This window comes from Mesoplodon mirus (genome assembly GCF_964341445.2).
Source record: "Mesoplodon mirus genome assembly, chromosome: 15".
In the NCBI taxonomy this organism is placed as follows: Eukaryota; Metazoa; Chordata; class Mammalia; order Artiodactyla; family Ziphiidae; genus Mesoplodon; species Mesoplodon mirus.
The window spans coordinates 43485576-43498368 of record NC_138991.1 but is presented as its reverse complement, the minus strand read 5'-3'; the positions used below and the strand labels follow the sequence as shown (position 1 = coordinate 43498368).

At 46.5% G+C, this 12793-nt stretch overlaps 1 protein-coding gene across 1 annotated transcript; it reads right to left on the bottom strand.

Moving 5' to 3' along the window:
- Window positions 1-1401: 1401 nt before the first annotated feature.
- Window positions 1402-6482, bottom strand: DCTPP1 (dCTP pyrophosphatase 1). The gene is made up of 3 exons (XM_082645478.1): window positions 4349-6482; window positions 3549-3659; window positions 1402-1891 (listed from the first exon to the last, which is right to left on the bottom strand). Exons 1-3 carry the CDS (start codon window positions 4444-4446, stop codon window positions 1591-1593), a joined length of 510 nt encoding a protein of 169 aa, XP_082501604.1. The 5' UTR covers window positions 4447-6482; the 3' UTR covers window positions 1402-1590.
- Between the last annotated feature and the right edge of the window lie 6311 nt (window positions 6483-12793).

Here is a 12793-nt window from a genome sequence, read left to right as displayed (position 1 = left end):
GGCTCCGGACGCGCAGGCTCGGCAGCCATGGCTCACGGGCCCAGCAGCTCTGTGGCATGTGGGATCCTCCCGGACCGGGGCACGAACCCGTGTCCCCTTCATCGGCAGGCAGACCCTCAACCACTGCACCACCAGGGAGGCCCTCAAGTATGCTTTATGTGCTAATGGGAAGGGTTAATGGAAAGGAAAAGACTTTGATTATATGGAGGAGAGAGGAGATAATTGATCAAGGAGACAGGATGAAATAAGAGATCAATAAGAAGGCTCCTGCTATCACTGGTGGTCAGAGGAAAGGAGGGTTTGGGAAGATAAAGCTAAAGCAGTTCCAATCTGATGGATTCTCTTTTACCTAGGAAGTAAGAGAGGTCACTGGTTAAGAGGAAGTGACGTCATTAATAAGAGGAGTGAGGCCAGTAAAGGGAAATGCTTTATTTTACTGATGTGGAATCAGGTTTCACCCTGTGAAGGAAGCAGGCTGCTAGTTCCCTGGGTAGCTCTGAAAAGAAAGTGATGTGCCTGGGGTCACACATCGGGTGAATCATACACACCCAACACTATCTTTAGGTGTAGAAGTGGAACAAGCAAATTGGCCTTGGGAGAGAAGGAGGGGGCTAAGGGGTCCAAGCCCCAAAAGAGAGGAAGCCCTGTTCTGCTTCATATCAGACAGACCTGACCCTGATTTGTGCTGGGGGCCAAGGGAGAGGGGCAGAGAGCTCTCACAGGGCTGGGGTCCTGATGGACAAGGCCCATGCCTGCCTTAACTGTTGAAATTTCCTGCTCTGGGCCCCTGAAAGTTTTGAGTTGAAAAAGCAAACAGATAATGACAACTGCAAACTTACACTGTCCTAAGCACTCTACTTAGAATAACTTACTTAAACCTTACAACCCTATTAGGTAGATAACATTATTTTCATTTAATTAAATTAATTTATTTATTTATTTTTGGCTGCGTGGCATGTGGGATCTTAGTTCCCCGACCAGGGATGGAACCCATGCCCCCTGCAGTGGAAGCGCGGAGTCTTAACCACTGGACCACCAGGGAAGTCCCTTATTTTCATTTTAGATGAGGAAATGGAGGCACAGAAAGATGACAATATAATCCAGAACATCATCCAGTATCAAAGATGGCATTTGAACCCAGACAGCCTGGCTCCAGAATCTGGGCTCTCATCCAACACTAAATAAAGCCTCCAGTCTTGTTTAGAGAAGGGGAAGGGACTTACTTACATGAGGTCAGACAGAGAACTTACTAGAAATCAGATCTCTCTGCTCTGCAGGTGGGAAGTATAATACAGAAACATGGGCTTTGGGCTCACAGGTATCACTGGTATCCCTGGTACCCCTCTCCAGCATGTGCTGAGACAGACAGCCTCCCCAGCTGCCCCAGGAAGAATCCAGAAGTTGCTAACCAAAACTTTTATTGAGAGAGAAAAAACCAGGAGGCTACCTACTGGAGGTTCTTGGAGACCTCAAGAAGGGTAGCCCCCAGGCCCATGATCTGTTAGGAAAGGACTAGAATGAGGTAGCATGGCTGGAGCACCCTCTGCTCCTCAGATGCCGTGCTGAGTTGCAGGTTCTGTGCCCATGTTTCTAGGTTGAGGCCTGACCTGTGGACTCACAGGCAAGGTCTGCAGGCCCCACAACCTGGTTTTCAGAGGTGGCCCCATGGGGCAAGTCTGTGTACTTGCGGGCAGAGCCGCGGGACAGATGCACTGGGTAGCGTCGCCGGTTGGTGTCCATCTTGGAGAGAACTGCTCGGGGCAGATCTACACGACAGCGGGCTGCCAATGCTACCAGGTAGATGAGGACGTCACTGAGCTCCTCTTGAAGGGCTGCTTGTTCCCTGGGGGGCCAGGCTTGGGGCCCAGGCTCCTCATCTGGCTTCCACTGACTGGGGACAGGACACAAAGACAGGCACACACACATAGATGCTAGCTAGGACAATGGGTTCCACCTCTCAGGGGCACACCCCAGGCCTTGCAGCAATGAACTCCCACCTCCTAGGAAGTTCCTCCAAAGACAAGTCAACCCAGCTAGGCCCTGGAATCTTCATGGTGGGGAAGAGACCCCATCAGATGATTCACCCAGACCTCTGTGTCCCTATCTGAGCCAAGGAGTAGCCAAAAGGACATTTTACTTATCGAGACACAATTCTACTCCTCCCCTGCCGGCCTTAGCCACTGCCACCCCAGACTAAACGTTAGACCTGGACCACTGCAGAAGCCTCTAACTCATCTTCTACTCTTACCCTGCACCATCTTTTAAAAGCACAAATTACATTTTGTCCCTCCCCTGCTTAAAACTCCCCCAGGTGTGCTTAGAATAACATCCAAACTCCTACCATGCCCTCCAGGTCCTGCATGAACTGACTCCTGCTTCTTCCAGTGTCATTATCCACCATGCTCCCTCTGACTCCCCACCTAAAGCCGCTCTGGCCTTTTCTGCCTTGCAAACAGGCCAAACTGTCACAGGGCCTTTGCACTTACTGCTCCCTCTGCCTTGGATGCTCTTCCCCGCATCCTTCCCATGGCTGGCTGTTACTCAGGTCTCAGCTCAGATGTCACCTCCTCAGAAAAGCCTTCTCCCTCTGTTACCTTCTTTCTCATCACCTTGTGTTACTTTCCTCATAGAACTTGTGACAATTCCACATCTTTTAAAATTAGTTCACTTATTTATTGTCAGTCTCCTTGCACTGTGATGGTAGGAACTGTGTCTATCTTGTTCAAGGCCGTATCTCGATTCTAGAGGACATAGCACACAGATGGTGGTCATGAATCTGTAATGAACGAATGGCTTGCCCTTACACACATCAGTGCCCTCATTTGTCCATCCCACAGTGACTGCCCTGACTTAGGTCTCACCACCTTTTGCCTCATCTACACCAGCTTCCTCACTGGTCTCCCCTGACCCAATTCTCTTGGGGATCCAATCCACCCTGAAGACACAGTGACCTTTCTACCATTCAAATCTGGTCAGGTGTTCTGTCCAAACTCCATTACTTCCCAGCCCTGATTCTATCATTCTGTGTTCCTATCCTACCCCTGTCCTCCACAGCCACAGTATATTGAGTGCCTATTGTATCCCAGCCACTTGGGATACACCAGAGACCAAAACAGACAAAATCCTTGCTCGTCCTCAAGAAGCTTACACTGAAGGAATCTTATATTCTCCCTGAATTTAACTTGCCCTTTCCCACCTCACTACCTTTGCAAATGTAAACTTCCCCTGTCTGGAATGCCATAGGCAGGTCTTCTAAAGAATACCTGCCTTTCCACCCCAGAGACAGAGGTTAAGGACAGTTACCACTGTCCCCTCTTAGACCTGGACCTGCCTTGCTGTTTTCACACCTTTCTCTCCCAGGAGACTGGGCACCCCTAGAGGGCAGGGACACATAAGTCATCTTTGTATGCCCAGCAACCACGTACAGAGCTTGGTAGTGAGGAGGGGAAATTGGATCCAGGGATATCTAATGGTCAAATAAATCCTCCCCTCCCCTCCCCTCCCCTCCCCAACACACAGACTCTTCCAGAAGCCTGTCATCTACTCACAAGAGCTCTGCCAGCTCCCCTACTTCCCCCACCAAGGCCAGGAGGAGGTTCCGAGGTTGGTGGAACTGGTCCCAGTCTCGTTCAGCAGCAAACTCAGCATGGAGGCGGCGGCTGGAATAGGAGAAAGGGGTGGAAGTCCAGGTCCCAAGGTTAGGGGATGGGGGAGGAGATGCGGGGCCCTGGCAGGTACCTCAGTGATATGTAATGGGGGCATGGGTATCAGGGGGGATTCTGCAACTAATTCCTTGGGTGGCCTAAGCAAGTCGTTTCCTCTTTAGGGGACTTGGTTTCCTCATCTATAAAATGGGTGGGACCTTACACAGACCCTAAATTATCGAAATCTAATAATACCTTCTTTTTCATTTTTCCACCTCCTGCTGCTGCTTCTGCAGTTTTCCTCCATCTGGAATATCCCTATCTCTGTATATCTAAATCCTATTGATTTTACAGAATACAGCTCCAGGACACTTCCCCTAAGAAGCCCTCTTTGATTTCCTCCAGCAAGAAATGCCTCCCACCTCTCAACACTACATTTACCACCGTCCTACCTCCCGCTCCTGGAGGGCAGAGACAGGGCAGAAGCAGCATCGTACTCCGGTATGTCCCCTGCTTCAGGTGTGCATTGTTAAGCCCATTTTACAGAGGAGGAGGTTAGAAGGCTCGCCTGCGGGGGTCAGCCAGCAGAGCTAGGACCTGAGCACAGCTGCTAGCCTTCTTCCCGACCACGTGGAGGGACCCTCCCCAAACGGAGGGAGAAAGGGGGCGATCTCCCCAGCCCAGCCTGGGCAAGGACGGCTTACATGTCCTCGAGCGTTGGTTCCGAGCTGAAGCTGAAGGGGGCGGCAGCAGCAGTACCCTCTCCTCCAGCATCCCCACGCGTCTCCCCACCCGCGGACATACCGCCCACCGCGCCGCAGCCCTGACTTGCTGAAGAACCTGGAGCCAAGCTCGGAGCCCCCGCCTCCAGAGCGCTTGACCAATCACAGGCGTCCGTGATTGCTTCACGGGGGCGGAGCCGAAGGAAAGACCAATTTCTTACGTGGAGTTTGCTACAGCCCGCCCCTTACCCGGACAGGACCAACCTAAGAGGACTTCATGCTTGCGTTCCGTGGCGCCGGCCCCCGAAGTCTTCAGTCTTGACCAAGCATCTTAAAGGTATAGGTGCCAGATTCGACCAAGGGAAGAGACAAAAGGCAGAGAGTGGAGAGCGCAGGCGCATCACTTCCCTTTTGGGCGCCAGATGGCGCCAAAGCAAAATGATGGCGGGGAGCCCCGTGGAGAACCCCAGCAATGAAGGGTTTAAACGAGAAAGGGGAATTTATTAAAAGGATACAGGAATGTCTCCAGGATACAGCTGAGCCTGAGGAATGAACTAGAAGTAGGGTAGCTGTTTCAAGCATTTTACATATTTATTTATTTTTTGGAGGCCCTGCTAAATCTATAGTTTCTTTTTCTTTTTTGATTTTTATTTATTTTTTTATACAGCAAGTTCTTATTACTTATCTATTTTTTACATATTAGTGTATATGTGTCAATCCCAATCTCCCAATTCATACCCCCCCCGGCGCTGCTTTCCCCCCTTGGTGTCCATACGTTTGTTCTCTACATCTGTGTCTCTATTTCTGCCTTGCAAACCAGTTCGTCTGTACCATTTTTCTAGATTCCACATATATGCATTAACATACGATATTTGTTTTTCTCTTTCTGACTTACTTCACTCTGTATGACAGTCTCTAGGTCCATCCACGTCTCTACAAATGACCCAATTTCGTTCCTTTTTATGGCTGAGTAATATTCCATTGTACATATGTACCGCATCTTCCTTATCCATTTGTCTTGTCAGTGGGCATTTAGGTTGCTTAAGCATTTTACATATTTAATCCTCACAGCAACTCATTCAATCCTCAAGTCAGCCCTCTGAGGTAGGTAATACTACAATAATCATCCACAGTTTAGAGATACGGAAACTGAGAGATTGAGTAGTTTAACTTAACACCTAGTAAAGTGGTAGCCAGGTTTCAAATTCAGGCAGTTTGGCTTCAGAGTCTGTGTTAACCCCTACGTCATATTGTCTCAAATGGTGATAAGTACGATGAAAAAAGAATCTGGGACTGGTAGGTAGCAAGACAGAAAGGACCTGGATCCTTGATAACATTGCTGAGCCACTTACTTTTACAAGTTACAGAGATGCCCTGATTTAGGACTCTGGTTATATAAGATAATAAATCCCTTTATTGGGGGACTTCCCTGGTGGTCCAGTGGTTAAGACTCCATGCTCCCAGTGCAGGGGGCCCGGCTTCAATCCCTGGTCAGGGAACTAGATCCCACATGCTGCAAACTGAAGATCCTGCACGCCACAACTAAGACCTGGCACAGCCAAATAAATAAATAAAAAATTTTTTTAAATTGCTTGATTGGTCAAGCCACTTTTAGGGGTTTTTGTTTGTTTGTTTTGGGTTTTTTTGTTGTTGTTACTCGTCTTTGAGAAAGTGATATTTAAGCTGAGTAAAAGTCAAGGGGAAAAATCAAGAGTACTAGGTAGAGAGAACACCAGTGCTTAAAGCAGGAAAGGCTTGGCATGTTCTAAAGGCAAAAAGAATTCCAGCATGGCAGGAATGCAGTGAGCAAGGGGGAGAATGGTGGGATATGGTGTTGGAGAAGTAAAAAGAGGCTAGATCAGATCAATCAACCATGTATTTTATTTCATATTTTATTTTATTTTGGATTTTAACTATTACGGGAACCCTTTGGAGGATTTTAGGCAGGGGAGCCGTATGATCATGTGTTGTATTTCTGAGCCCTCTGACTGCTGTGTTAAGAATGAACTGAAGGGGGGACTTCCCTGGTGGCGTAGTGGATAAGACTCCACGCTCCCAATGCAGGGGCCCGGGTTCCATCCCACGTGCTGCAACTAAGGAACCCGCCTGCCACAACTAAGACCCAGTGCAACCAAATAAATAACTAAATATTAAAAAAAAGAGTAGCATTCTATGTAATTTGACCTTATATTTAAAAAAAAAAGAATGAACTGAAGAGGGCAAGAATTGAAGCAGAGAGATGAGTTACTGCAGTTTTCCAGCAACAGATGTTGGTGCTTTGGACTGCTGATGGCGGGTGAAAATGAAGAGAGGTGGATGCGTATTTTGGAGATAGATCTGTAGGCTTTGGTAGTTTTGAACTAGTGAGATGGGAGAAAGGGTAGAATCAAGCATGGCTTACAGGTTTTGAGTGTTGAGCAAATTGGTGGATGGATGGTGACTCATACTGGGATGTGGAAGATGAGGTTCAGGATTGAACACATGAGGCATCAGAAGCGTGTTTTAGGACAAAGCAAGTTGAAGACGCGTATTGAATTGGCAGGTAGATTTATGAGCCTAAGGTTTAGAGGAGAGATCAGGGCTAGAGATTCAGATTTGGTAGTCTCAGCCATTTAAACAGTTCCTAAAGTCAGGGAATTGGAGAAGAATAACTAGCATAAGAATCTAGGTGGACGAGACCAACATTTGGGGTACTCCAACATTTGGCAGTTGAGCAGAAGAGAAAGGTGAGGTAGGAGAAAAATTGACAGAGTGTGAAGTTACGGAGCCTAAGAGAGGAAAGTGTTCCAGAACGAGTGCACGTCTGATGCGGCTGAGCTGCTGGGTAAAATGAGAGCACAGGATTTGCTAGATTAGGCAACATGGAAGTTGGATATAGGGTGCGGGAGATAAGAGGGAGTCCTGGGTAACTCCTTGGTTTCTGGCTTGAGTAAATAAATGGATGGATAGTTTTGTCATTTGCTGAAATGAGGACACAGAAGACCTGGGAGTTGGGGTAGGAGGGAAGATAACGAATTTTAGTTTGGAACACGTCGAGTCCGAGATGACTCTAGAACATCCAGATGATGTCCAGCAGGCAGGTGGACAGACAGGTCTGAAGTTCAGAGCATTGAACTGCCTTATGAATCTGGGTACTGAAAGTTTCAGGAGCCAAGTACCACCCCTAGCACCTTCCCTGGTGTTTGCTAAGCTTCTCCAGACCAGAACCCAAACTCTTACTGGAATATAAAACACCACTTGGAGAGCAGTTTTCTCAGGAATCCTCTGCATCTCAGATTTTTGAAGAGTCAGGTTTCCAGGACTTCTAGAGTTCCCAGGTCAGATGGTCCTTGGAGACGGACCTGAAGGAGGAGGCACTTTCTCTGAGACTGCCTCTGCCCATCTCCCCTAGGAGATTCCCTGGCTGAGTTGTAAAGCTCTTGCAAAGCATCCTGCAGGGACATCCAAGTTCTTTGCTCCAATGGCATCATCCTCTAAAGACCAACCAAACTCAGCATCAGCACGGCATGGAGTTGGAGGTGGGGACGGGGGAGACCTTCACGAGGGAGAAGGAACAGACATGAACATATGATTGGCCCCATCATCTGGACTTCTCATCCCAGGCTCTTCCTGAACCTTCACCCCACATCCTGTTAGTTTCCTCCATTCTCCTCAGTCACATCTAGGCAACCAGACTTCTCTGCTTTAGTCAGGGCCTCAGTGTACTTGGTCTTGCTTTTTGGTCCACATTTGTGATTAGCCCTTTAGAAGCCTATCCCCCCGGAGACTAGGTGCCCTAGTCTTTTCAAACCAAAGGTGTTTCCCCAGTGCATGCTAATAAATGTTTAATGACAGGGTGGACGGGCTGGAACAGGCAAATGTGTAAATGCACACATATGCCTTTCTGGTACTCAAGAGTTTGGCCACCTTCCCCACTACAGCCAAACAGATGCAACTGGTTCCAGTAAGGCTCTTTGGGAAACCCTGGAGTAGAAGTGTCAACAGCAGCTGGAGAACAAAATAACAGAAGCCCATAAGCTGGGTAGGTGGTATCAGGGTGGGGGAACCTGGGCCACTCGGAGGTCCCAGAGACAACAGAGTGTGATGGGAAACTAGGAGTCAGGTGATTGGGAACCTATCTACCAACGCTCTTGGGAAGATTGTTTCTCTTCTCTGAGCCTCAATTTCTCTATATAATGGGGGTCTGGCCTAGGTGGCCTCCAAGGACCCTCCACAAGTGTGCTAGGAGGACCAGAACAATATGTATTTTGTTCATGGCTGGATCCCAAGAATCTACTGCAGCGCTGTTCTTATTCGAGGTAGACCCACAGGCCTCGTTGGTTTTGAACCGGGGGACAGGAGAAAGGGTGCTGCTATAATTAAAAATATTTCTTCTTAAAATTTTCAGGAGGAGTCATGACAGAGGCTTTTAGGAACCTCTAGCCTAGCTCAGTCAGGCCAGGGAGTCCCCAACACCCTTAAAGGTCCTTCCCCAACCTACTTATCCAGCTGTATCCCCCCACACACATGCTGAGCAGGTGTTCCCCACTCTCCCTGCCTTTGCTCACATAGTTCCCTCCATCTGCAATGACCATCCCCCTTCTCTGCATAGCCAAATCCAAATTCCACCCATCCTGTAGAGCCCTGCTTCAAATCCACCTTCTCCGGGAAGCCTTCCTAAACTTCCTCCAAAAAGACATAATTTGGTTTTATTTTATTTTATTATTTATTTATTTTTGGCCATGTTAGTTCCCGACCAGGGATTGAACCCGCGCCCTCGTCAGTGAAAGCACAGAGTCCTAACCACTGGACCGCCAGGGAATTCCCAGGACATAATTTGGTTTTATAAAGCACTTCATTCACTCTCACTCTCGTGGCACTTACCACTTCTTGCCTTAATTTGGGGCTGATTGGTGTTCCTGTTCTAGATCTCCCCCTAGACCGGGTCTCCTGGAGAACAAAAGCAGTGTCCGGCTTTTGTTTCCCCGGGACCTGGTACTTGAGTCGATCTAATAAATATTAATTTAGAGGAGCAGGTCTCATGGGATCCTCTCCATGACTTGCCTGCCATAGGTGGGTATGGCTGCACCTATTTTACAGATGAGGAAACTGAGACCCAGAGAGGTCAGGAGACTTGTCTGAGATCACCCAGAAAGGCGAAGGCTGAAGCTCACCAGCACTCCCCAGTGCTTTTCAGCAACTGAAAGACGTCTCCCCACAAAGGAGTAAAGGAGGCAGCTCACATGTGCTTGGGTATCTGCTGAGGTCACCTTGCCACTGCCTTTCCTTCTGCCTTTCTGTCCTTTCTTTTCATCCTCCTCTCTCTCTTTCTCTACTTTCAATTTCCTCTCCTTTTTCTTTTCTTCCTTTGGCTCCCTTTTCCTTTTCTTCCTCTTTCTTTTCCTCCATCACCTTTCTTACCTCTGTTTATACCTGTGATTCTGTTCTGATTTCCACCCGAGGCCTGTCACCTCCACTACTTGCTACCTCCATTTTGCTGCCCAGCCCCTCCCCAAGGAATAGTTTGATGCCTACCTTGCTTCCAACCCCTAACCCTTTCTAGGTTAACTAAGAGGACCCAGGCCAGGGAAGCATCCAGTCATTTTCCTGCCCTTTTCTACTGCCCACCCCAAGCAAGAAAATAAACCAGTTAGAGAGCTGTGTAAATTGATAAGCAGAACCAAGGCCCAAATTTCTTCTCCAAAGCCTTGTCTTAAGAGATTGGTGGTACCAACTTCCACCACTAGGAGACACCAAGAGCAAGGAAAGTGTGAAAACAGAGGGTGCTGGGGTTCCCAGTGTATACCTCACTCAATCATTGATTCAGTATATTCTGAACACTAACTGTGGGCCAGACTATTCTGAACACTAACTGGGGGCCAGACACTGTTCCAGTGCTAGGATATAGAACATCCTCTTCCATCCTGGAGCTTACATACAAGCAGAAAGGGACAATTATAAAGTAAACTAAGAAATTTTCAAGATAATTACAGATTAGGATAAAAGCTATGAAGCCAGTAAATACGATGATGAGTTGGGAGAGTAGCTGGGTGTTGGCTGAGGTCAGAGAGGGCTTTTATGAAGAGGTTTTATTTGAGCTGAATTAGGACTAAGAGTGAGCCAGCTGCATAGAGGTGAGGTTCCAGGCAGAGAACAAAGGATCTTGATTTGTTTGAAGCACCATGGAAAGGCTAATGGGCTAGAGTTTAGTGAGAGAGGTAGGGAGAGTGCGTGAGATGAAGTGTCACAAGACGAAGCAGGGATTTTGTAGAAAGCTATTTGAGAGCTTTGAGCTCTGAGCAGGAGAAAACCCGATTGAATTTATTTATTATTTATTTGTTGTTGTCGTTAGATTACATTTTGTTTATTTTTCAAGGTTTTATTTTTGGCTGGAGTCGATAACTGCCTCATTCTTTTTTGGGGGCTAATTTTCTATGTAATTATCACTAATTCTATTTACATCTTCTGATAACCTTCCAATACAGTTTATCACACAATTAAACATACCAGTCCTCTATCAGTTCCATTTTCCTTTTCCTGGAAGCCTTCCAGGCTTCTGCTCCAGCATGGGCTGGTTCTTCCCTATGCCTGCTGGACCGCTATTACCTTGAGAGCTCCCTTCACCTTCCACCTGTGCTGGGTTGGATTTCCTGGACCCCATGTTTTTCTCTTTCTCCGTTTGCTCCCTTGTTTTTCTGGAGCACATCTTCCAGTAGTTTCTTGAGAAAGAGTGAATGGGATGAAACCACTTTGATACCTTCCATGTCTAAAAAATATCCTTATACTATTTGTTTGAAAAATGTAGCTAAATATAGAATTACACAGAGAAGATCATTTACCCTCAAAATTTTGAAAGCATCGCTTTATTGTCTTTTAGCCTCCAATTCACTGTTGAGAAGTCTGATACCAAACCTTTGTTTGTGATCTCCCCCTCCCCCCAGAAGATTTAGGAGAGCACAATGATTAGAAGCATGGACTTTGGAACCAGGCTGTTTAGGAGACTGCCAGGGCAACCTTGGATAAATTTCTCAATCTCCCGTGCACCTCAGCTTCCTTATTTGCAAAATGGGGTGGTTGGAAATTTACAGGAGTTAATACATATAAAAGCACTTAGAACAGTGCCTGGCAAAGACTATGTACCAGGTAAGAATTTGCTATTGTTATTATTAGGGTCTCTTTATCCCTGGCATTTTAAAATTTAACAATAAAATGAGTGTAGGCCTTTTTCCACTCACAATGCTGGGAATTCAAAAGGCATGTGACAGTCTCAATTTTAGACTTTAGAAAACTTTCTTGTATTATTTTTTGATCGTTTTCTTTCTTCCATCTGCTTTATTACCTCTTTCTGGGACTCTTCTCAGATGTTGAACCTCCTGGCTCATCTCTGATTTTCCTACTTTTTTTCCCTTCTATCGTGCATCTTTTTGTTTGTCTCCTTTCTGATAAATGTCAACTTTACCTTCTAAATCTACTGAATTTTAAGATCGTAGCTATATTTTTATATTCTAAGTGCTTTGCTCTCTTATTATATTTTAATGGATACTTTATCTTCTTTTATTTCTGCTTTTTATTCTTTTGCTCCCTGTATTGTCTCTTTCTTGAGTTTGTTTGCTTTGACTTCTTTCAAGTTGGAGGCTTGCCTCAAATATCTGGTGATCCTTGCCTGCTCATATTTGAGAATGAGGCATTAAAAAGAATGTGCTTGAGTGAAGCTTTTCAACTGGGAGGCTTCCCAGTACAGGAATTTTCACCAGGGACTCCCTAAATGTTTGTATTTATAGGTCTTTTTTCTGGGCAGGTTTATATTCTCCAGAGTATATTCCACCTGCTCCAGGCAGGGGCGGTATAAGCTTCCTGGACAGTGTTTCTAATAGCTAAGCTGAGGGAGGGGGCTGGGCAATCTCATTTTTGTCTTTATTCTTGTTTTTGGTGAGGCTCCCTGTCCTCTGCTCTGCCTGGTGCCCCTGACTTTACAGTATTTTTTAAATTCACATTTTCCAGAAAACAAACCTCCGTTTACCTACACAGGTGAGAGGCAGTCACCTGGTTGTATGACACAGGGGAGAAGATTGAGAACTGCAAAGATCTAATTGCCCTGTGCATAAATTTTTAACCAGTATCTCCGTTTTCATCCCCACCCTTTGACCCCACCTTCCTTAGTACATTCGGAGCGTATCTCCTTGCTTCCTGTTAGTGTTCCCCAACTCTGAAGGCATTTATACTTCGGCTTCCTCTGTTCTTCTAAGTCAGTTACCCCTCTTCCACCTACTTTCCATGTTCCAAGATTTGTTGACACCTTTCTTTACCTATTTCCTTTCCCACCCTCTAGTCCTTGGGATTTATGCCTGTTCTTGAGTCCTTTACTGTCAACGCTAAATGTATCAGTTGGTTCATTTTATAAGACTGTAAAACATTCAGAATTCCAAGGATACAAACATTAGCCAGAAG